This window comes from Cervus canadensis, chromosome 33 (assembly GCF_019320065.1).
Source record: "Cervus canadensis isolate Bull #8, Minnesota chromosome 33, ASM1932006v1, whole genome shotgun sequence".
Lineage (NCBI taxonomy): Eukaryota > Metazoa > Chordata > Mammalia > Artiodactyla > Cervidae > Cervus > Cervus canadensis.
This window is the reverse complement of record NC_057418.1, coordinates 30,637,553-30,663,948: the sequence shown is the minus strand read 5'-3', so window position 1 is coordinate 30,663,948 and position 26,396 is coordinate 30,637,553. Positions and strand designations below refer to the sequence as shown.

The 26,396-nt window shown below is 38.2% G+C and overlaps 1 protein-coding gene across 4 annotated transcripts; it reads right to left on the bottom strand.

The window, feature by feature from the left end:
• On the bottom strand, window positions 1-26,388 carry LOC122433928 (WT1 associated protein). 4 transcript variants are annotated; one of them, XM_043457011.1, is made up of 9 exons: window positions 25,953-26,149; window positions 22,481-22,643; window positions 17,882-17,919; window positions 16,039-16,094; window positions 12,751-12,809; window positions 11,371-11,498; window positions 7,710-7,888; window positions 2,647-2,801; window positions 1-1,270 (listed from the first exon to the last, which is right to left on the bottom strand). In XM_043457011.1, exons 3-9 carry the CDS (start codon window positions 17,909-17,911, stop codon window positions 690-692), a joined length of 1,188 nt encoding a protein of 395 aa, XP_043312946.1. In that variant the 5' UTR covers window positions 17,912-17,919; window positions 22,481-22,643; window positions 25,953-26,149; the 3' UTR covers window positions 1-689. The 4 variants fall into 4 exon arrangements, with proteins under 4 accessions (XP_043312946.1, XP_043312947.1, XP_043312945.1 ...); XM_043457012.1 differs by lacking the exons at window positions 22,481-22,643; window positions 25,953-26,149 and adding an exon at window positions 26,252-26,388; XM_043457010.1 differs by lacking the exon at window positions 22,481-22,643.
• Window positions 26,389-26,396: the final 8 nt, after the last annotated feature.

The following is a 26,396-nucleotide window of genomic DNA, read 5'->3' as shown; positions in this document are numbered from 1 at the left end:
TAAGGAGTTACAATAAAAATCTTTATTTAAGTTTGGTCAGTACAGGTAAGATATACTGGAGTCACAGAGCAATATGCATTAACAGGATACAACAATTCATAAAAACTGAGTAACTATGCACACAAATTTCTTAAACATTCAATCACCTAAAGAGAAAATGCACAGATGTATGGTGGGAAAAACTGTATCTAACACTGAAACTACTATAGGACTCCTTCAACAAGTCCAACTTTTAGTGATAAAACTACTGTACTGGGCAAACTTGGCAGTCATAAACCCACATCTACTCTGACAAGTCTGAATGGTGCATAAGCATAGTAACAGCATGAGTAAGAATGCCCTCACACAGCACAGGTTCTAGGGTAGACACAGATTCACACAGACATCACTGTGTTATACTTTAAGGAAAGAGTTCCATTTACAACTTCACATTAACTCATATAAAAATAACCTGACCCTACACAAAATGTCCTTTTAGCAACATTCAAAGTAATTAACTGTTACAATTTCCAAAGTGGCAGAGGTATTGAAGCAAAGAAGAAAGGGAAAAAAAAAAGAAAAAAAAAAACAAAAAAAAAAACCACCCACAAAAAAGGCAAATTGTGACAAAAGTATGCGTTAATTAACTGGACAGTATCCTCTTCCAAATTAAATGACACTGTATAAAAATTCGCTGGAAATTTTTTTTTTTACAAAACTGAACTCTGTACATTTACACTTGAGTCCAAACCATTCTGAACGTGGCGGGAACCCGCAGTTCGGTTACCTTTCCCACTCACGGTTTTCTCCTCTTGCGGGTCATGATTGGAGTCTGTGTCATTTGAGTGGTGTGTGAGAGAGTTTTCACTGCCCGTGGGAGAGTCTACACTTTCATACCCCGCACTGAGTTGGTTTACGTAACTACTACCTCTGCCAGTTCTCTCCTCCGAGCTGCTGGAGGCCTTATTCCCATTCCCTGGCGAAGAAGGAAAGTCATCTTCGGCTGTGTCCCCCTCCCTGTGAAATCCAGACCCAGACGTCCTCTGCCGGGAGGAACTGCCATTACTTGGTCCGTTGGCCAGACGACTGCAGTCTTTACCTGTGGCCTCTGCCTGTCCTACAGGCTCAGAAGACGTAGTCCTGCCGGTGCTCGGGCCTGGGGCTTGAGACTGCTGCTGTTGGTACTGGGCCAACTGCTGGCGCGTCTCCTTCAGTTGTTGCTGAAGAACTAGAATGGTACTCTGCATACCCTCTACTTCTTCGTCAAGTTGAATGATGAAGTCATTCAGTTCTGTGCAAAGGAGAGTCAAACCTACTTTAATATCTCGTACAATATATTTAAAAATACTTCTTAGTGTCTGCACAAAGCTAGGCAGTCAATAAATGTTTAAGTAAACAAATACAATTCTAAAATCACAAAAGAATATTTTAAAATTTTGCTTGGAATTTTAAAACAGCCATTCAAGAACAAATTTATTTGTGAGAGAAAGCAAAAGCCTGAATATATAAAAGCAACCAAGTTTACAATGATCCAAACTATCTGGCTACATAAAACTGGTTACAGCCCACAAAATCTGTTCCATGTCTGTTTGACTATCGGCCCACAAGCCTGGCCCCTTCCTTACTCCTCACCCTCCTAGCCAATGTTCAGCTCCACAGCAGGTGTAGTCCCTGGGGAAGCCCTTGATTCCAACACTCCAAAGAAGCCTATGCTGTCGGCAAGGATTATTCCACATTCAAGAACAAAATTCAGAAAAAATAACTCTTAAAACTGATAAAAATACAGTTGTCTATAAAGTTCTAAAAAGGTCTTGGGGTGGGGGAGTTCCTTCACTACTATACAAAAGACTCCTATTTACTGTATTTACAAATAGCAAGAGCTAAAAACCATCACTTTGAAGAGGCCGTTTTAAAGATACTGACTACTGACCTTCTTTGCAATTAACTGCAAAGTTGCAATTACGTTAATCTTTAGAGGGATTGGGTGTTTTTCTTACTAATTTTCTTCACAAAGGAGAAGGAGCATGCATGCAGCTGTCCTAGACCAGCATGGTGGCTGACAAGCTCCATTTCTTTGGGCAAATATATATTACATCTTACTCACTGAACAGAATCTCTGTATTTATTTCTTATTTTTGGCCATGCCTCGCAGCTTGCAGGAACTTGAGTTACTTGACCAGGGATGGAACCTGGCCCAGGTGCTGAAGTACTTGAGTCCACACCACTGGACCACTAGGGAATTCGTCCACAATCAATTATATATTTTTAGATCCCTGGACATGGCCAAATACTTTCAAGATCTACACTTACAGAAATCAGTTAAGTGAAGATATTAAGCACTGAATATATCCTTTTAAATACTGAATGTAAACTTATATAGCTACATAATGCTTTATTAATACAAAAGCCCTTCTGTCTTTCCAAACCCCACCCCTAAAAAAGAACAAAAACTTATGAAATTTGCACAACAACCAACTGGGGGGTAGGGGGGAGCCACCACTAAATTAAATGGCTTTGTTTGTTGACTCAACTGGAAATATTTCACTTATAATTTCATAGAACCATTGGTAGAGATTAGCATAAACAGACTCTAATCTATAATACTCATGCCTGGCAGTATTTTAAAGCCAGTGCAAAGGTAACCAAACTTTTCAGAAGTCCCCTTACCATCCTGACTGCTTTTAAGCTCCTCACTATATTTCTTCTGTAAAGCCAACTCTGCTTCAAGTTGTGCAATACGTCCCTGGGACAGCTGCCTTCCAAGCTCTTGATTCTCCTGGATAAGCATTCGACACTTCGCCATTAACTTTTTGCCTGTTTGGCTGCAAAGGAAAGAGCCATTCATCACAAAATGAAGACAAATTCTCAACAACCTTCTTTGTCTGAAATTATTACAGCAACAGATATAACACATACAGAACATAACTCTATGTCACAGCAGGACACTGCCTACAGTTACCATCGGCTTTTCCGGACACATCAATCTTGTACATTTCAGTATTTTGCCAATACAGCAGCAAAGATAAAACCTGAAGAAAAAGTACCTAAGTGGCTACTTTGTTTCTATTACATTATAATTGATTCTGAAATCTACTTTTATCCCAAATTATAATTTTAAATAGAAATATGCCAGTTATTTGACACACATTTCAAATATATCAGTATTAATAAAACTCTAAGGTACTTAGGTTTATGGAACAGAAAAGTTCTTGAAAGGGTAAATGCAACAACAACCACAATGTAAACTTCTACCTAATATATAAAATCAGTACCTATAAATACACAAATGAGAGTAAATTCTTGCTAGACCAGTGTTTATAAGGATGCCTCTTAATAGGCAGTTCCCACAAGAACGTTTATTGCATTAAGTGAGGCCTGTTCAGTAATTGTTTTTAAAAAGCCTCAAGACTATTTCTATTTATCAATCCCTCATTTAACTTTATATGATATATATATATTTTTTTTTTGAGCTGTCTTAAACTGGGATATAAGTTTTTGAAATTTTAATACTGATATATGGTGAAGATTCTATTCATGTTGAAAAGATTATCCTTAGGACACAAAAATAAGATTGGGGTTACTTAGCATAAATAATGCAAATATGTGAATATCTGCCAAATTAGGACTGTCATACTTTCTACATGCATACATAACAGAAGTTGCAAAAATCAATCAAGGTTCATCCTCTACATATTACTAATAAGGAGATGCATTGTGAAGTAATGTATCGGGCAAATCAAAGCCCATTAAAAGAACAGTGTCAGCAAAAAAAATTTTTAATCAGTAAGATCATTCTGAACTTTATCATAAGAATATCAAACTCCCTTTTCAAATCTCTTAAGTAACATCACAATTGTATGCTTAAATCAGAACTCTTTAAAAAAGTGATCATTTCTATTGTTAATGCTGACACTAAAGGAAAGCAGTCAAGTTTTACTGAGACAGTTATTGGGGTTTGTGATGCAAGATTTCTTTTATCAATAGCACATGTTTTAACCCAATGTGATTCAAGTAAAAGTTTGTGATGTATTTTCCTTACACATATCTGAAGTAAAACCTGGTGGTTGGTGGTAGTGTTTAGTCACTAAGCCGTATCTGACTCTTTTGTGACCCCTTGGACTGTAGCCCACCAGGCCCCTCTGTCCATGGGATTTTCCAGGCAAGAGAGCTGGAGTGGGTTACCATTTCCTTCTTCAGGGCATCTTCCCCACCCAGGGATCGAATGCGCATCTCTTGCACTGGCAGGGGATTCCTTACCACTGAGCCACCAGGAGGCCCAAATCCTGGGTTACTATTGCACAAAGCAGCCTCACCTGAAAACGAGTTAGAATGTGGGAAGGGTTCCCTCACTACATGGCACCTGTATTAGCTGATAGCTGTTTGTTGCTATCACAGCTCCAGATTTCCCCTATTTCCTATTAGCATCCTCAGACTTTAGCCTCTACTGAATTAGAGTTCAGAAACCAAACGAGGAATTAAGAAATAGGCACCATCATCAGAGACAGCGGCCTTCCTTCCACTTCACTGCCTATGCTCCCCCAACTCTGTTTTCTTGTGAAAACATCAGTGTCTACCAACTAACCTGAGAAATCTTTTTTATCAATTTTTTAAACACAATTGTAAAAGCAGCAGAGTAATTTGTGACCCGACTTAACCTCATAAAAAGTACCAAATTCTAATGCAAAAATATTTCATTTATGAAGTCGAGCCTTTTAATAAATGTCTGTTCTAAAATAATCCTATCACTTCTAAAATGATTAAAACAAATCTTCACTGAATCTTTTCTTTAAACATTTTGTAATTTTATGCCACTTTACTATGTTGTGTAAAATCTGTGTTGTGTTCATTGTGTCACAAAAAACGGTAAGAATCTAATTTCAAGAAACTTGGCTCTGGAGTAATTTTTTTTTAATTAAAAAATATTCTAACCTATTGCTAAAAATCAAATAACTCACAAAGAAAAAAGTAGAAAATAACTTAAGAGAAGGAATGGACACTGTACACTGCTTTGTTATCAAGGGGAAGGGATGAGGGTATTCTGAAGGGGTACATACAACTAACTTTATAAATGCAAACTGAAAACTGTCAAAATTCTGCAACATCTCCCTGTAACTATTCTAAAATATACACACTGTCACATGCATGAAATATTTTAACTAATGTGGACAACATAATTCAGGGCATCATTCTCTCTCAAAATTTAAACAATGAAAAACTGAAAAACAAAACCCACACAACCCATTCTATTTGAATTATTCCAGACAGAGTATTGATTGAGCACTATTTGTTTCAAATTAATGATGCAGTTATACCACCCAATGAACTCTAGCTTATAGTTTACTTTTTACAAAATTCCAATTATAGGTGGTTAAAATAAATTAATACAATGAAAATATACAACCATTAAAAATGGTAAGTAACCTAAATATACTAAAAAATGGAAAAAAAGCCCAAGGATAAAGTGGGCCTGGGGAAAGTCATGCTACAAATCATCTATATGTACATATGCATGCCTGCATTTCTTTAAAACCAATACACATATAATTACTGTATATGCATACAAATTATCTTGATACCCAAGAAATTTAAAAATGGTCACTATTCCTGGGGAATAAAAAGGGGGAGGGGAAGGTCACCCAGGAGTAAAACTTATTTTACACCTCTACTTTTCTTTACACTGTTTCAATCTTATACATGAGCATGTGTTATCTTATTATTTAAATGGTTTTAACAATAAGAAAGAAAAAACCCACCTCAACATGACTGTTACTTAAGTGGCAAAGAAAAATGCTTGGCTACATTTGAGTACATAATACCTTTTATGAATTAATTATCTCTTGACCTACTGAGAATATGTAGGCCACTTCTACTGTGATCTTTAATGGTATAAAATATATACAAAAGCCTTAATTCGGGTACCATAAGCTAATTTCAAACAGACATAATTACTTACCCTCCAACCCCCACAAACAGTGAGACTCCTAGAAGCGGATTTCTTGCTGTGAAGTCACACAAACCACTTCTTCAACCCGCCCTCTGCCCCACAATCAGTTCCCTCAAGTACAGACATACGAGATACTTACAATTGATTGGAATGATTAAGAGAGAACTTAAGTCACCCTTGTTAAAACTGCACTTAAACGTTGGGACAATCTGGAACATTTTATCTTCCACTCATCTTAGACTCCATTATCACCAAGTGAAAATTCGAATTGGTGACTTATAGAATGATCTGACGAAAAAATTCACCTCCAGGATTGGATGGAAGCATGAAGAAAATGCCTCATTTATCTAAATGAGCAAATGAATTTGCTAGAAATGATCACTATACTTTTTTTCAATTCACAAAATGTCTCACTTAGGCCAGCCCACAGTTCCAATATATTCTGTCCCCAATCTTCTGGCAGGCACCCTGCAAAGCTGTCCCACATTAATTTCTACTGCAATATCCTGGGACAAGGTGTCAAAAAGCAACAAGTGTCAAGTCTCTTTGTTTTTTTATGATACCAGCTGGAAAAAAGTAGGTCTTTAAAAAATGAGACACAGAGCCTTTTCCTTCACTTTGAAGAGCACAGCAACAATTTTTTCGAATCAATCTGCTCTCCACAGCGCCCCCCAATCAAAATGTTAAAAGTACAACAAAAACATCATAGTAATCCTTGAACTTAAAAAAAAAAAAACAACTATTTCAAGGCACATTTAATTTAATATCAAGAGTGCAATACAAAAGGCCCAAATACAATGAAGGAACACATTCCCCCATTAACACCAACGACAATGCTCTTTCAACATGTGCCTGTTGAATGGAATGGGGATTTAATAAATTTCACTACTGAAAAAAATAACGCAGTGAGTCTCATCACAGCCAATATCCTTATACAATCTAGTTGTGAAATGAATGTTTATAACGCTTCAAACAGTTTAAAACCTGAAGTTTGACACCACACCTTCATGTTTGTACAGTCCTCAGTAAGATTATCTACAGTATTAGCAACCATTCAAAGAACAAATCATTGAGTAAAACCACATTGATTTAAGGCTCAATCAAGTAATATAGAGCCCCAAACGAAATGGTTAAATAGATGAACTACTTGTACTGACATCTATTTGATTCACTCATGACTATTAAGTTGGTTCTTGGCAAATAAACCCTTTAAAGGCAAAATTCACCTCGTTTGAGTGTGACCCAGAAGTTCAACAACAATCACGAAGTCCACAGTCTTATTGGCAAAACTGATATACAGTGTCTCTAAGTCACTATGCTCAAGGTTAAGAGCGATGCATATTCCATCTTTACATTTACTGGAATTTTACATGTTCAATTCATGGTTTTAAATCTCTAGGTTTTCATTCCTCCAAACTGTCTGAAGACACAGTGTGCCACAGACTTAAGACTTCTGTTTCTCCCTCTATTTTCTTCAAACAGAAACATTTCTCAAGTGTCTACATGTTCTAGAAGGGGAATTTTTCGGAGGTGGCCACTTCTTCGGAATAGTCCGACGCCATCAGGCCTCTGAAGCAAGGGGAGGGGTAAGAGAAAAAAGCTGAAACACAAGGTTCATCTGGTAAGTTTTACATTAACCTTTACAAGCTGGATAGTATAAGAATGTGGCTTTTTGGCTCAAAAAGTCTGAGTCTTGGTGTGGAAACGAGTACGTGGCTGTCCCACCACAGCTTTCTCGCAGTGGGACTGTCAGGGAAGTCTTGACTGGGGAGTATGATTTGTTTACCTATCAGGCGTAAACTTCCAGGCACTCAGTTCATTTTGGGCTTGTTCCAGTTTGTCTTTAGTCTGTTCCAGTTCACTTTTCATTTTTAGGAATAACAAGTTGATCGCTGGGTCCACCATTGTTGATCTCAGTTGGGCAACGCTAGGCTGCTGGACTTGCTTGAGGTACTGGATCTGAGTCTGTGCAAAGCAAAACAACCCCATTACTACCAAATCAAAGGAAACATACCTAAGAAGATGAGATAAAATCCCTTTCTGTTCACTGGTTTACCAACTTGCTTACTAAGCCCCTCTCCCTTCTATCTTAAGATCCTCTAAAAAAAAGTACAAATTAAAAATAGCTATTTAGGAATTCCCTGGCAATCTAGTGGTTAGGACTCAGTTGCTTTCACTGCCAGGGCTTGATTTCAATATCTGGTCAGAGAAGTAAGATACCACAAGCCTTGCAGCAGAAAAACTCCAAAACAAAACAAAAAAACCCACAAAAGAGAACACTTACAAAACCATTTAAGGTTATCCACGCAGGAAAAAGGGCCATTTGACTGCATTCCATATTTGGAAATTTTAAATATAAGGAGACTACAGGTTGGCAATCAAAACAGTACCAAAAAACAAAAAAAACCCCACTGTAGTATTTATTAAATGTGCTGATGCCCATTGGGGGGAAAAAAAAGGCAAAGTTTAAAATATTAATTATTTAAGAGTATAGTGATTTACTCATACAAATCTGTGCTTTTGGGAAACTGTTCCCTAACATTACACCAGGTACAAGATTACAATTTAAAACATATTTGCATTTCTAAAATTAAAAATACATAGTACTTACATATTTACATGAGCTGGCATTACAGCTTTATAAATAGCACCTTAACCCAAAATTAAGCATATATTCACTTTTTTCCCTCCAAGCAGATTTGAATCACAGCATTGTAAAGCTGGAAGGTGACTGACCTGGTCCAAACTGCTTAGTTTTGAGAGATTAAAGAAGCCAATTGTTCAAGGACACAATTAGTTCAATGCCAGTACTGGATCTAGAATTCTTATTCTCAAGCTTCCTAACTCCCAGTCTAAGGCTTTTCCCACCATACCAAATACCTCTACTTATATATAAAACCTTCAATTTCAACTCTGGTTGTACTGTCAGCACAGTTTTAAAACATGAAATACAGTAATAAACTATTTAATGCTAATAAAGCATTAAATGCATCACTTTCTTCACACTCCCACTCCATTCTCAACCTTAAATAGGATTAAAAAAAACATTTCCTAAACAGCTATTAATGTCTAACATAAATTTAGTAAAAGATAAAAATATACTAAGAGAATTAGGCTATACTTAATTACTACTTCACCAAGCAAACAGAACTAATTTTCTTTCTTTTAGCTTAAGGAATTTTAAAAGTTTACAAAATGAACTGCCCTCATCTGCTACTATAAGCTTGCAATTTCCTTGTGATTTTTGCTCCTGCTGCCCCTTCTGCAAAACCTCACTGTGTTCTAACTGAAAGATCAGTAAGTGCTTCAGCTGGAATATGCAGAGAACAGCTGTAATGAAAAAAAAAATGTGGCTGGAAAAAGTTAGGTTCTACTTGGAAAAAAAATCTTACATCTAGGTTGAGATGACAGAAGGGTGAAGAGGCAGCACCAAAGGCTTAGATTAGGAATAAACTGATCGAAACTGCCAGTGTATATGGGATGGCTGTAGAATCGCTGAGGTGAGTCAATAGCACATACCGTCCAGGTAAGTGGTTAAGAAGTGCCTGGACCAGGATGTCAAGAGTAGGGAGGACTCAAGAGACAGAAATGGAGACGCACTGGTTCTGTGAGACGCTGCCATCAGCACCGCCTGCTCACACTCCCGCCAGGTGCCCGCACTGGAAGGTGAGACCCATCCTCTGCATGTGCTAGCACCTAGCACAGTGCCACGTCAACAGGGAAACCTAAAACTATTAGTGATAAAGGGTGAACCTAGAACCCTAAATATCACAAAAAGAAAGAATTAACCGGTTTTGGGACTCAGCACTTGAGTAGTACTACTCATGCCATTAGATATGAAAATCCCAAGAGGAAAAAAATTGGAGGGGTGTTACAAAAAACGAAACAAAACCCCTTATACTGAGAATGTTGTTAAGATTTCTTTGAACGAAGTACCTAAGTTAAAAAAAGTCAAAAGAGGGAATGCCAAAAACCAAAGTTGGGGAAAGTGAAGACGTAAGAGTGATGAGAAAGGTAATTTTCTTAATACAATGACCTTACAGAAAAAATGTAGTGGCAGTGAAGATGGAAAGTAACTGATAGAAACAAAAGGAGCGCTGAAAAGATAAGAGACAATAAAACAGGCTACTCTTTTCTTTAGCAAAGTTAACAGGTAAAGAAGTCATTTTGAAAAAGTGAAGAAAGAGGGACTGAAGACTTGTACAAATGTGGACAATGTCTACACAGGAAGAATAAAGACTGTGATTAAGTCCTAAAGAACATTTTATTGGCGACGAGGAGGAAAAGAAATAGAAGTGTGCCCCACAGACTATTAACTTCCGATGACCAGAATACTGCCTTATGCATTAGATTTTAATAACTATCTATCAAATGGAGATTACACAAAAATTCAAGAAAACTGCAGCTTTTAGGATTAGAAACAATAGGGAATTCCTTTGTGGCACAGAAGGTTAGGACTCAACGTTTTCACGGCAGGGGCCTGGGTTCAGTCCCTGGTTGAAAGTGAAAGTCGCTCAGTTGTATCCGACTCTTTGTGACCCCATGGACTATACAGTCCATGGAATTCTCCAGGCCAGAATACTGGAGTGGGTAGCCTTTCCCTTCTCCAGGGGATCTCCCCAACCCAGGGATCGAACCCAGGTCTCCCACATTGCAAGCGGATTCTTTACCAGTTGAGACACAAGAGAAACCCAAGAATACTGGAGTGGGTAGCCTATCCCTTCTCCAACGGATCTTCCTGACCCAGGAATCAAACTGGGGACTCCTGCACTGCAGGCGGATTCTTTAGCAACTGAGCTATCAGGGAAGTCTGATTCCACAAGCTGTGTGGCATGGCCAGAAAATGAAAAAAACAAAAGTAATAAAAAACAACAGGGACAGAGCTGCCTCTATCTTATGTAACTTACATATACAAACACTGAAACAAAGGCTAAGGCTGTTGATGAAGACAACACTGAGTCTAAATCAACCAGGGTTAAAGGAGCAAATAAGTCACTAGATTTCAGATATATGTAGACATGGCAAACAGTACAAATGAAAGGTGTTAACAATTAAAAGGAGACACAGTAAAAACTGATACTTAGTTTTCTGTAGAAAGAGATAAGACAATGAAGGAGAAATGAACGAGAAAACTTGCCAACTAAAATGAGTAAACAGTGCTTATACCCTCAGGTATTATATTACTTAAAAATATCTGAACCAATATACTAATTCTCATAAATTATGGAGATTTCAGAGAATAACTTCAACTTCTGACTTCTTGGCCACAAAAAATTACTTTAAATCCAATGATGAGAAGTTATCTATCAGAATTTTACATCTACCTTAACAAAATGTGCATGTATAATTAGTATTAATTATAATTAACTTGATGTGAGTTAACACACAAAATAATGTGAACCAAAACCCAAACCCTCATAAATGCTTAAAACATATGAAATACTTACAGTACACTCTTGCATCTCTTGCTCCTTGGTTGCTAGTCGCATTACAAGAATGTTTTCCCTGCGTGCAGATTCTTGCTGCTGTTGCTTTAGTTTTTCTTCAGATTCCCTTAAGCCAGTTACATCATTAGCTGATGATTAAAAGGAAAAAAATCCCAAAACATCATGAAACATAATTTAAAGATCAAACTGAATTAACCAAATGAAAGTTCTGACTCCCTTTGTCAAGGATAATAAAAACCATGGTAAAAAAATTTAAGTCTTTAGTTTCTATCCTAAACTAAACTTTTATGACAACAAATTTCATTCCTGATCATGAGTGCTTTTTCAAGAGTTAGTGGTTTTAAACTGGTCCACAACCACTTAATACTAGATGAATTATGCTGTTATAGTCTAATCTGTTCCCAAAAAAGACAGGAAATTCCACTATTTGCATTTGTTTATACTACAAAGTATTCACAGAGTCCTGATTAGTATTGTTAAACCTAATCAATATAAACATGACCATAAATGCACAGCTAATTATTACTTTAAGCTTTCATAGGGGTTTCCCTGGTGGCTCACTGGTAAAGAATCCACCTGCCAAGGCAGGAGATGTGGGTTAGATCCCTGGGTTAGAAGACCTCCTGGAGTAAGAAATGGCAACCCACTCCAGTATTCTTGCCTGGGAAATCCCACTGACAGGAGCAGCTAGGAGGGCTACAGGTCATGGGGTCCCAAAAGAATCAGACATGACTCAGCCATTAAACAACACTACTCACAACTTCTATGGATTATACCATAATTATACAATAACTGAGATCTTAAAATATTAATCTTTCTGAACTTGGAAAACTTTTACACTCGCAAATAATGTTACTCTAAAACTCAGTGAAAAGTGACAAAGACTAAAATGGTCTAAAATTATAAACTTTATTATTTTCAGTAATTTTTGAAAAATCCATAAATACACAGATATATCCTACTGTTAGAATTTAAGCTATCATACATTTAATACCAGCTGCTTCTACATTTCCCCTGCTAGAGTAATACTCATGCTTTGCTTCAAATTTTTCTGTGGAAGGACTACATCAAGGAAAGTTTCAAATAGTTGTGAATTTCCCTATCTGTGCACTCTCAGAACATTGTAGTTCAGTTTGAAGTCATGCTACTGTTAAGATTACGGTATGTCAGTCTTCTCCAATGACTATAAACTCTTCAAGAAGACAGATCTTGTCTCCTTCATCTTTCTACTTCCTAGCACCAAACACAGTGCCTGGACACAGGTCCTTAATAAAATTCTTGAATAAAAATTACTTAGTAAAACCAACTATCCTGTGCTTATAACAACAATCTAAAAGGAAATATTCACATAGTCCTCAGGAAACTAAAACCCAAACTTACAGTTGAGATCTGTGTACTTGCCCTCCAAAGCTTGCACATATGCTTCATACTGTTTCCACCTAATACAAAAATAAATCCACATTAGCTATGTTTAAACTGCTTTTACTAAATATACCAGAAAATCACATCCATTAACTTTAAATACTAAGAATTCCACTGTGTGGATTTTAATGTCTCTCCCGTTTTAACAGGGGCTTCCCAGGTGGCACCAGTGTAAAGAATCCGCCTGTCAATGTAGGAGACACAAGAGACTCCAGTTCAATCCCTGGGTCAGGAAGGCCCCCAGCTGTGGGAACTGGCAACCCACTTCAGTATTTTTGCCCGGAAAATCTCATGGACAGAGGAGCCTGGCAGACTATAGTCCATGGGGCTGCAAAGAGTAGACATGAATGAGTGCACATGCAGACACTCCTATTTTAAGATAATTATAAATCTAGTTTAACCCATAATAAACCATAATAAATTAGTCACTTTAAAATTATTCCTTCTTCAACTTATAGGCATTAGATAAATGGAAATAGAGAAAAGTGTTCTCTGCTGAGAATATAACAAGAGGTGTTCCCATGAGTCAGATCACACACCATACAGGACAGTGTTATCAGTGATGTTCAGCATGATGCCTGGACTATAAAAGGTGACTGAAAAACTTACCACCACTTTTCAGATATGCTGTCCATCTCAAACAAAAGGCATTTTAAAATGTGCCTAATTATAAGGGACTGAAGGTGATTTCTCTCAAAGTAATAAAAAAGGAGGTCTGTCCTTTTTTGTACAGTATAAAAACCAGAACATACTGTTTTTCAAAAGCATATCTAATTAGCAGAAACAACTTGCAAATAAATGCCACATGCTATCTGGATCTTTCTTCATTACATTCCTCTCCCCTCAATATATAGGCTTTAGGACTTCCTTGGTGGCACAGTGGGTAAGAATCTGCCTACCAATGCAGGGGACACGAGTTTGATCCCTGATCCATGAAGATCCCACCACCTCGGAGCAACTAAGCCCATGGGCCACAACTACTGAGCTCAAGCGCTAGAACCCGCGTGCTGCACTCGCCTAGAACCTGTGCTCCACAATGAGAGAAGACACCGCAATGAGAGGCCTGTGTACCAAAACTGGAGTAGGCCCAGCTCTCCTCAACTAGAGAAAGCCTGCAAGAAGCAACAAAGACCCAGTGCAGCCACTAAAAAAAGGAAAAAAAAAAAACCCTCTCAGGGCTTCCCAGGTGGCTCAGTGGCAAAGAATCCACCTGCAAATGCAGGAATTGCAAGTTCAATTCCTGGGTCAGGAAGATCTGAAGATCTTCTGGAGAAGGAAATGGCAACCCATCCAATATTCTTGCTAGGATAATCCCATGGACAGAGGAGCCTGGCGGGCTACAGTCTATGGGGTCGGATACGACTGAGCATGCTCGTGCGCACGCGCACACACACATATACACACACTAGTTGCTCTAGGCAACTATTGCAGATAACAAACTTTCCCCAGTCTTACGTTTAAGCAACTGCTCCGGACAGTAAGCTGTCTGCTACCTTGCTTACTGAAGAAATATGTTTCAAGCTGCTCTACAGTTACACCTAATCAAAATTTAGATTTTAGAATATACTTTTATAATCTTTAAAATCTTTGACAAGTTATGAGATTTATAAACATTATAACATAATGAACAAAAATATTCCGTAATATCAAGCTAATCCACTCTATATAAAGACAAGGCCAAGGGCATGCTTATTTTTATGGCCTCTACAACAAAGGTCACAAAGAGGAGTTCATTCAATATTTCAGGATGAATAAAGATGTTTTATGGAGGTTAAAGTAAGATTTTAGAAGAAAAGACAAATATAAAAGCTCAACCGCAAACATCCTTATCAAGAAGATAGGGAAAAAACCTACTTAAAAGTCATAACCATACCAGAGACAGAAAAAGAACATCAACACATGAGTAGTGTATCACGAGCATCTACATCAGCAAAAAACGGCAAGAGTAACTTAAAATACTAAGTATTTAAATTTTATGTGCAGGAATATAAAGGTATGCAATAGGAAAACTATCCTATGCATGAGACGATGGCAAAGAAAGATAAAGAGCATGTGCACAATAGAGGAGCTAAGTAGAACAAGGGTAGCAGACTCTTAAACAATGGAGCATGTCATCTGTGTCTCCCCATTTTGCATGCATGTGTGCTTAGTCACTAAGTTGTGTCTGACTCTTTGCAACCCCACAGACTGCAGGCTGCCAGGCTCCTCTGTCCATGGGATTTCCTAGGAAAAAATACTAGAGTAGGGTGCCATTTCCTCCTCCAGGGGATGTTCCCGACCTGGGGATCGAACCCGTACCTCCCACACTGGCAGGCAGATTTTTTACCACTGAGCCCAAACCACCTTCACTCTCCCCCAACTTCCAACCTGTTAAATTTACTCAGTTCAGCAAGTAAAAATTCCCTGAAATTTCTAGAGGAAAAAGTTTAATAAACTTGCAGGCTGCCCTAAAAAGCATTAATTTCATTTTTATCTAAAAGTTATTTCATAAAAAGCTTATGACAGTAATAAAATGCAGAAAGAAATACATTTAAGTTATAAAACACAAAACATGCGTGATCCCATTTTCTGATTTCTTACATTTAAAAAATGACTAATACAATGCTGTACTTGACAGTCTGCTTTAGTAAGACATTTATAAGACAACCATAGAAATTCGGAGCTGGCTGTCATCTTTAAAAGTAATTTAATCCAACTCCTTAAACTTGCAGATAAGAAAATGAAGGCCATAATGGTGACTAAAGTCACAGTCACAAGACCGATTAACTTCGCTTCGTCAGTAAATAATGCATGTCTTTCATGAGAATACCCTTGAAGGCTACAACTTTTCCACATGTTACATGGAAAAGGGAAAAAAAAAAACCCAACAACATCAAAACAAGTCTATTCATTTGTTAAACTGAAAGCTTCCTGAGTAGTGTCTTTCCCCATACCAAGTTATATACATGAAGTACAAATGCTTCTCCAGTTAGAGTTCTGAATATGTGCCCTCTACAATAAAAAAAATTCAGGTTACCTGTCCGTCTAGAAGTTACCCAAGCTAGTGCTTTAGTTCTTTAAAGTGTTATGCTTTCCCCAATGTTTATACAGTGAAGAAACAGGCCATAGAAAAAAAGTGTATTAAATGATGTGAAGATGTGTTAACATTAAAAACAAAAGAGTATCTGGTATAAACACTATAGTATAAAATCACAACATAATGTTCTATAGAAAGATTTTTATATTTTTGATAAAAGAATATTTTACCTTAGAATTAATTCATCTCGTGCCATAACTTTGAAGTCTGTTTCACTCAGTCGAACCTATGAAGAAAATTAAGATATAAACCAAATGCTCTTTCTAAAAGTTTTAAAACAATAAAAAAAAATAGTGGCAATACCAAATATGGAGTGAAGATGCAGAGAAACAGTGTTCATACGTTGCTGCTGAGAATGTATAATAATACTGCTGCTCTGGAGGTAATTTGGTGGTTTCTTTAAAACTAAAAATGGATGTTCCACACAACCCAAAATTTGCACTATTAAGCACATATTCCAAAGAAATGAAAATTTATTTTCACACAGAAACATTGTATAAAAATGTTAAGAGCAGCTTTATTTGTAATGGCCAAAAACTGGAAACCACCCAAATGTCCTTCAACAGGTGAATGGTAAACTATGATACCATGAAGTACGATTCAGCAATAAAAAGAAACAGACTGCTGGCATATACAACTTGGAGAAAGCTGAAGGAAATTATGCTGTGTGAAAAAACTAAAAGGATACTTAATACAGCATCATTTCACGTGTACACCATTTGTGAAGCAGTATAATTACATAAATGAAGAAATGATTAGTGGTTGACAGGAGTTAAGAATACTGGGAGAGGATGGACGTGGCTATAAAGAAAGGAGTGGCATAAGAGAGGCTTGTGGTAATGGTTCAGGTAACTATTTTGGTTGCAGTGGTATTTACATTAAGTTACAAGTGATAAACTTGCACAGAACTACACACACACAGAATGTACATGTAACTGGTGAAATCTGAGCATGTGGACTGTACCAGTCAGTGGTCAGGCTGCTGGTTTTGATCCTGTCACACAGGACGTTAACACTGAAGGAGGCTAGGTGAAGACTACACAAAACCTCCCTGTACAGGTCTTTGCCGCTTACGATGAATTAATAATTATTTCAAAACAAAGATTTTAAAAATGAGAATATGCTAATAAGATGAAACTGCTTTGTAAATTGAGAAATATTGTTTTCTCTAAGCAAAAGAAGACTATAAAGCTGAAGAACCTATCCTAATTAATATAAAAATCTTATTAATTTCCCTTATTAAAACACTTTTCTTCATAAAAAGTTCAAATTGTAGCATTTGCCACAATGTCAATGTTACTATCAGAAACAAAAGAGGGAAAAGTCACTGTTGCAGCAGAATGTATTAAGCCTAACTGAAAGCACCCAGTAATTCTCAGATTATTAAAGCACTTGACTTTCTAGGATAAAATTTCCATAACGTTTACTATCCAATAAATGGTTCACTTAAATACTCACTGGTTAGTAAGCACATATTCCTGCTTTCCCAACTGCATTATAAATTCCTCTTAGAAAGTGTTATTCCTTTGTAACCTCTTTTGTGTGTGTGTCACAGTGCTCAAACTGAATTACCACAAGAAAATAAAACAAGGAAAGTGAGACTAGAAAATAAAACTTCAGCGGAAAAGGTAGAATCTAGCTGTTATTTTTTTTTTTTAAATATAAAAGTGGCTTTGCATTAAAACCAAAGGGATTTAAGTTAGAAAGAAAAACAAAGTAAGTAACTTAGAGGATCTTGTAAAATACTTTTCTATTTTGACATTATTTGTAGCTACAAGCTGGAAACAGTCACATGATAAAGATTACAAGTAGATCATGGGGATGCCACAAGTTTTCCAAAGGCTGAAAATGTTTTTAGTCTACATTACATATAGATAAAATGTCTCACACATTACAGACCCACAATGCTATATAACTGATAGAAAGCAAGGAGGAAAACAAGCAAACAATACGGACAGCCCCTTCAACTCTATTATTCAAATAAAGTGCTTAAAAACTGCTAAGAAAGCAAACCTTTTTGGGAAGAGGTTCTTCGTTGGTCATCTTGAATCCTAGAAAAAGGAGTAAAGACAAAAACGTCAACTGATTTTCTTCTAGTTAAGGTAGAAACAAAACATACTGGCTTTTGCAAAAGAATTTATTGCTGAACTCAGTTATGACCAAATCATTAGGTTATTTTAATTAAAACACATCTTTTAGATGAGTTTTAGATTTACAGAAAAGTTACAAAGGTATTACAGGGTTCCAGTATACTGTGGACCTAGGTTCTCCTTTGTTAATATCTTACATTATTATTGTCATTAGGTTTTTTTTTTTTTTAAAGAATTCTCTCATAAAAAAGTTGATCATTCTTTGTAATGTTGCCACAAAGGACTGAAAGAAATGCAATTTTTCAGTGCACTCTTACAACTGCCCTGTGAAAGACAAATCCTGCAGCAGAAAGGGCAGATCTGTGCTGAAGTCAGATACTGGCCTCAGGCAGTATCCCAGGCATCTTGTTAAAAGGATACAGAGGGGTAACACCAGTTGCTAAGTCTTGCCTTTTACAGAATTAATAGTTATAGTAAGGTCAAGTTTATCACTGTCATGATAATTCACCACTATACAATGTAGGAATGAAGGTATTTCCACCTTAATAAAAATATTCCTACATTACCGACATTATTTAACTTCACGTCACAGAATAATTTGTATCTCAAAATTAGCTTCTTTGTTATTCCTAGATATCCCTTCTAGTAGCAAAGTCACAAATGTCCCCTTAAAAACTTTCTTTTTCCTTTACTTACTACAAACTCTGTAACTATTAAAAAGTTAACCAAAGAGATGTAAGCACGTTATGGAGACGTGATGTACAGCACAGTGACTAGTTAGTAACATGGTACTATATATTTGAAAGCTGCTAAAAGAGTCAACCTGAAAGGCTTCATCACAAGAAAAAAATTTTTTAACTATGCAGTGATGGATGGTAACTAGATTTATGAGTGTTTCTCTTGCAGTGTATATAAATATCAAGTCATTATGTTGTACACCTGAAAATAATGTATGTCAACAATATGTCATGTCAGTACCTCAATAAAAAATAACCAAAGGAGACAGAGTATAAAACTGAGTTTTAAAAGCTACTTGACTTATAGTGACTATTTGAGATTCTTCAAAAGGAGATGATCTTTAATACCATTTTTTATATTACATACAATCCCAACTCAAACGTCAAATATTTTAATTATACTGTCATTAAACCCTGATTTTTCAGATTAAGTACACTGAATTGAAGACATCAGTACATTTTAGAGAAAAAAAACTATATATTGATTATGACATCAATTAACTGGTTTAATTCTTCCCTCTTTGACGATCTTGTCATTGCATGTAATGAAAAAAACCTGAGTATGTATCATTTGCTTCTGAGCGGATGTAACTGATCAAGTCTCTCTAACCAACTAAGATCTATGAAGAGATGGCTGTATTTCTACTTTTTAAAAATCAGTATTCTTTCTCTTTAAACTGGCCCCTGCCTACTTTAGGCCCCTTATCACCCAGTTTATGGTCTCTGTTGCAAGTTATAGATAGCTGCTTAGTGACTATCCTAACATGATTCTAGTAAATCCAATCATCTCGGAAATAAAGCCTCACTGTGTTTAACTCCACAGGCCTGACTACCTCTATTTTAGCACGGTTTTAACATGCATTCACTCCATTAGACTGCAACCTCTTAGAATCCACATGTCAAGTTTAACATTTCCTTGGAACTCCCCATTTGTCCAGAGCTAAACACTAGGCAAATATCAATAACACATTTAATTTAAAAATTCAAGAAAAACTGTGCCATTTGAACTTCACTAGTACATAATCAAAGCTATGGTTTTTCCAGTAGTCATGTACGGGTCTGAGAGTTGGACCATAAAGAAAGCTGAGCACCGAAGAATTCTTCTAAACTGTGGTATTGGAGAAGACTCCTGAGAGTCCCTTGGACTGCAAGGAGATCAAACCAGTCCATCCTAAAGGACATCAGTCCTGAATATTCATTGGAAGGAGTGACGCTGAAGCTAAAACTCCAATACTTTGGCTACCTGATGCGAAAACTGACTCATTTGAAAAGACCCTGATGCTGGGAAAGATTGAAGGCGGGAGGAGAAGGGGATGACAGAGGATGAGACGGTTGGATGGCATCACCAACTCGATGGACATGAGTTTGAGTAAGCTCCGGGAGTTGGTGATGGACAGGGAAGCCTGGCGTACTGTAGTCCATAGAGTTGCAAAGAGTCAGACATGACTGATTGAGTGGACTGAACTGAAGGTTGAGCACTGATGAATTGATGCTTTTGAACTGTGGCGCCGGAGAAGACTCTTGAGAGTCCCTTGGACAGCAAGGAGATCAAACCAGTCCATTCTAAAAGAAATTAACCCTGAATATTCATAGGAAGGACTGATGCTAAAGCTCCAATACTTTGGCCACCTGATGCGAAAAGCTGCCTCACTGGAAATGACCCTGATGCTGGGAAAGACTGAGGGCAAAAGAAGGGAGGGAAAGAGGATGAAACGGTTGGATGGCATCACAGACTCAATGGACATGAGTTTGAACAAACTCAGGGAGATAGTGAAGGACAGAGAAGCCTGGCATGCTGCAGTTCATGGAGTCGCAAAGAGTTGGACACGGCTTAGGGACTGAACAACAATAACAGTATATAAATGTGTACTTCTATGTCCCTACTCTGTATATACAGTAATATACACATTACTATATATAAAACAGGTAACAGGTAAGAACCTACCATATAGGACAGGGAACTCAACTCAGTACTCTGTAATAACCCACATGGGAAAAGCGTTTTAAAAAGTGGTGTATGTGTATGTATAACTGACCCTCTTTGCTGTACAGCAGAAACTAACAGCACTGTAAATCAACTAAACTCCAATAACAGACAAAAACCAAACATTGCGCGAACCAATCCCTTGCTATCCCCTCACATCAGGCTTTACTTTTCTTCTCAACTCCTATCACAAGCTGACATTTTGTATACTTATCTGTCTACCCCAGGGATAGAATAAGCTCCATCAAAGAACTGTTTCATTCACTGCTGATGTCTCAATACATAGTACACACTCACATATATGGTAAATGAAAATATGAACAAATGAATCAGCTTCATTTACTATTTAAATTATAAGACTGAACTAAATAAGACAATCTAATTTTTCCCCCCAAATGACCCAAGATGACCATACTGTAAAATTCTGAGAATGTACTGTGAGTTCTACGACTGACAGCTTGAAAACAGCTAAATTTACTACTACAGACGGGTAGTTTGCCTATCTGGTTACTAGGCACCCTAGCTACTCAGAATTTTGGTTATAAAACAAAGTTCCATGGATGATATTCAATATAAATTACAGCTTAAAAAACTAGTATAAAAAAATAAAAACAAAAAAACAAACTAGTATATGCTTGTACAATCTGACACTTCCCCCAGGTTTATTTGTTCATTCTTTTCCTAAAACCATGAGCTTAATTAACAACAAATAAGCTAATCTGCTTTTTAAAGGATATTTAAAGGGCTGGTAAATACATTAAGAGAGTTCTAGTAACTCCACTTTTCTTGAAGAGAGTGCAGACTTTGAAAACAAAAAAGAGCAGAACCTCTGAGCCTCACTTTCCCCATCTCAAAAAGGATTACCACTGCCAAAGCTCAGAATTACTGTGCTATTTTTGAAGACATACATTAGTCTTTAGCATAGTAACTGTCACAAAGTAAGCATTTTGTTAGTTTCCTTCTTCCCACTGGAGAGAAAAAAAGCCACCACAAAAAAGACTCAAGCACTCCTTAAAGATTCTGAGGAGAAAACTGACAAGGATAAGATCATAACATGCTCCTGTTTCTAAGCCCCAATGCAGCCCCTACTTGGTGACCTCCAATTTTTAGAATTCTAAACAGTAATTTACACTTCTAACACTAGCTTATGTTCTTTTTAAAAAATTTGACACTTGGTAGAATTTAATTACACATTGTTTAAAGGAAATCTAGATTTTCTTTAAAAAAAAAAAAAGGGGGGATATCTAGATTTTCTTTATAAAAATAAATGCCTAAATTTGTAATATAAGTCAGGGATAAATACAGGTTTTGTACATATGTTTGTGTTTTGTATGTTGACTCTCAGTAACACATCATTTCACATGCTATGGAATATATGACTTGGGAAATCAAAGCATTAGCATTTAGTACGAAATTGCTACCTTATCTTCAGCTGATGAAAAGTCAATCTTGGCTTGAGATTCCATGATATACCACAACAGTTAAATGGACAGTGTGACAAAAGGCAAATTAGAAATAGGCTTAAAATTTAAAAGAATCAGCATTCAACTATTTAATCAAAACAGAACATGATTCTCAATTCCAACTTTCACCTCACACGTGCTATAAAACTTATTACTCCCCAAGGCAATTTTTTTAGCACAAGTGACAAGCACAATTACCACCTAAAGTTAATTTTAGATTTATAAAGACAATGGATATACCAGGTTCTCAGAACAATCTATCAGAAAAACAGAATGACTGGAAATATTATTTGGGGTTGAATCATGAATCTTGAAGAGAAAAAAAAATGAATATATACCTAAAGCTATGAATCACTAGGTAATCGGCTCAGATTAAAACAGCTATTAATTTAAAAACTTGGCGGTTAGGATTCCAAATTTAATGCTTCTCAAAAGTTGGTACCAACGAGGACAGGTAATTCTTCCATTCCTCCATCCTCAATAATGATCAAGCTTTGCAAACTGGAGAATGCAGAAAAGCAAAACAGAAAAAAGTTAAAACCTGACCAGTTTAGCTGCCCTTAGCAAGTTGAAAAAGACTGGCTAAAACATGGTTTCAACTTTTATGTAAAGGTTTGTTATCCATGTGGATAACACAGATAACATAGCTCAAGTTTAGAATGTCAAAAGTACCTTCTACTCCTGAGAAACGACATTATGATGCTAAGTTCAGTTCTGGTTGGCTAGGTGCCTAGCATCCCATATCCCAGGGCTTCCCAGGCTCTTAGCATTAAGATCCTAAGTCACGAAATCCTGTGTCGGGAAAATCCACTGGAGAAGAGAGGGACTGCCCACTCCAGTATTCTTGGGCTTCCCTTGTAGCTCAGCTGGTAAAGAATCCACCTGCAATGCAGGATACCCGAGTTCAATCTGTGGGTTGGGAAGATCCCCTGGAGAAGGGAAAGGCTACCCACTCCAGTATTCTGGCCTGGAGAATTCCATGGACTATATAGTCCACGAGGTTGTGAAGAGTCGGACACAACTGAGCGACTTTCACGTCACAATAAAACAGTACCAGATGGCATGGGCTTCCAAAGTGGTGCTAGTGGTGAAGAACCCGCCTGACAATGTAGGTAGACACAAGAGACACAATTCCATCCCTGGGTCGGGAAGACCCCCTGGAGGAGGGCATGGCAACCCACTACAGTATTCTTGCCTGGAGAATCCCATGGACAGAGGAGCCTGGCAGGCTGTAGTTCATAGGGTTCCAAAAAGTCAGACAAGACTGAAGCGACTTAGCACGTACCAGATGACACAATTTCAGTAACAAACCACTACCTTGCTGAAGCTAATCATAACTAAATGCAAGAAACTAATAAATCTGACACTGTACTAACCTAGGCACAATAGCAGAAACCGTATTAGCTAGGAACTGGAAGACCAGCTTTTCTTAACTTTGTAATAATCAGGCATGTGATACTGAGCAAGTCATTTTCTTTAGATTGCAGTCTGTAAATCAGCAAAGAGGATGCCAATTTTGCCTGTCTCACAAAGTGCTACAAATCTCAATGCTTTAAGTACCATAAAGATGCTTTACAAATATATTTCAAATAAAATACTGATATTAGCCTAAGAGAATTTTAACATGCACTTAGGAAAAATTAAATTCCACCAACTATATTTGCAAGAGTTAAGACCGTTTCTTTATAGCACTGAGTTCTAGCCTGATGCACCACCTTTATATCTAATGGGATATACTGCTAGAGGAATATTGAGAGGTTTTGTTCTAGTAAGCTTAGTACTAGAATATATTTAGAGGAATATTGAGAGGTTTTGTTCTAGTAAGCTGAGTACTAGAATATATTTAGAGGAATATTAAGAGGTTTTGTTCTAGTAAGCTGAGTACTAGAATATATTTAGAGGAACATTGAGAGGTTTTGTTCTAGTAAGCTTAGTACTAGAATGTATTTAAGCCCCCGGTGGCTCATCTGCCTGCAACACTGGAGACATGGGTTCAACCCCTGGGTCACAGAAGATCCCCTGAAGGAAATGGCAAGCCACTACAGTATTCTTGCTTGGGAAACTCCATGGACAGAGAAGCCTGGTGGGTTACAGCCCACCGGGTAGCAGAAGAATCAGACAGGGCTTTTAGAGGAAGAGTAGTGGGAGATAATTAATAAAAACAAAAATAAAACCAAATACTGTCTAGCTCTTGTTTTGCTAAAGGATCCAACAGAAAATTTTTAAGAAAAACTTTTTTCAAGAGCAAGATAATGTTCTATTGTATGAAAATGATCAAGACCTCTAAAATACACAATATTTTCAGGGGAACTGTGTATTACATATATACATACTTAGATGAACATAAAGGACTCGGAGTGCTGTAAGGGACCGGACAAATATAATTATTACAACTCTCCTCTCCATGCCATAAGGCTATGAATTTTCTGTATTATACCAACTCATTTCTGAAAAATACTCAAAATTCAAACAGGAGAAGTTCTATAAATTAGATGAGTTGAGTTAAAAAAAAAAAAAAAAGCTGTGCCTGGGATACACTTGATTATCATTACTTTTGTCGGTTGGGACTTAGAAATTTAGGTAGTTTGCCTAAGTTCTGCTACTGGGAAGTGAAAATACTGATCACTTAGCTATAGCTAACTGCTTAAGATAATGTAAGATCTGAAAGAACTGTAGGAATACAGTGAAACAAACCTTTGAAATTTAACCTCATCTTTATCACAAGCCACAATTTCTTTCCCCAACTTGCCTAATCAGATGATACTAAATGATATATGTAAATGTGTAACACTTAGACATCTTGAAAAAGATTTTCACAATAGTTTTTTTTAAACGGGGTTTTAAATGGCTACACGTTTATCTGTTATACAAAACTTAATGGTCATAATCTTTAAGTAAAACAGATAATCACTCTGCTATACACCTGAAACTAACACAATAGTGTATATCAACTATATTTCAATTAAAAAAAAAAAAAAACCCGGTAGAATTTGTGGTGACACACCTGTGACTTCCACTTATCCTCCTCAGTGATGGAACTAAATTCTGAAATAGAAAACTAGATGAACTCAGGACCATAACATGCTCATGGAAATATTTTTCTACCTTTCTCTAATCTTGGCAAAAGGATCATTTCTTCCCTTATGAACACGGTTATCACGGATTTTAACCTAGTCCTTTAGGATCAAATATCCAACCTGACTTCATCAAAACAAACGTGGACATTTTTCCACTACGTGTTCCCCACTGAATTGAAAAATACGGTTTACAGGGATCCAAAGTGAGATTTTAAAATTTCACGAAAACCTCGAATTCAGTATTTTTTTTTTAGTCAGAAAGCATGCACTCATTTAAAAATGGAAGTCTACAAGACAACGCAGCTGCAGTAGAAATCTACTGCGCGATGTGAAATGTGCTCCACGAACGCGGCTTTCCTCCCCTCAGCTCGTCGGTGCCGCCAGTCCTCACGGTCCTGCCGAGGGAGGTGGGGGGGAGCCCGCGACGCCGAGGCGGGGACGGGACGGGAAGCGCGCTCCGAGGGGACGGCCTCCCGGTGTTGCCGGCCCCGCGGGAGCGCCCAACTCGCCCCCGGCTCCCTAAGAACCGAGGTAAAATGGCCTCGAGACGGCGGAAGTGTCGTCCCTGCCAGCGGGCAGACGGCGGGGCTAACGGGAGGCCGGGGGGCCCGGGAACCCCGAGTCCGCCTCCTGCGCTCAGTTGGCCCCTTCCGAGGTCGGGCGGCCGCACCTCAGCCGCCTGGGGACCCGGAGGTCCTCGCCTCCGCTGCGGCCGGCGGCGGCCCGCACCTACCTCTCCAGATGGAGGCCGCGCCGGCGCCCGCTCAGTCACATAGGCCGACCCCGCGCTGTCCTCTCGCCGCAGAGGCCGCCCGACCGCGCCGCCGCCGCCGGCCCCCGCGCTCCTCCTCCGCGCCGCAGCCCCGGCGCTCCCCTTTATTTGCGGGTCTCGCTGCCACAAAATGGCGCTGAGGGAGGAAGCAAGGCCCCGACGCCCCACCCCCTTCCCGCTCCTCCCGCCGCCCCGCCCCGCGCCGCCGCCGGCGCCCGCCCGCTTCCCCGCCCAGCGGTGTTTGCGCCCGGCCCACTCACCGTTGGGTAGTGTCTCCCGGACGCGGTCGCGGCTACCCGCTCGCCGGGCCCCGCCGCGGGGAGGAGAGGCTAAGGGAAGGCGCCCGCCGGGGGGGTCTGCAGTCGCTCAGGGAGGAGCTGCGGCCGGCGGCACGCCCCGCGGCCG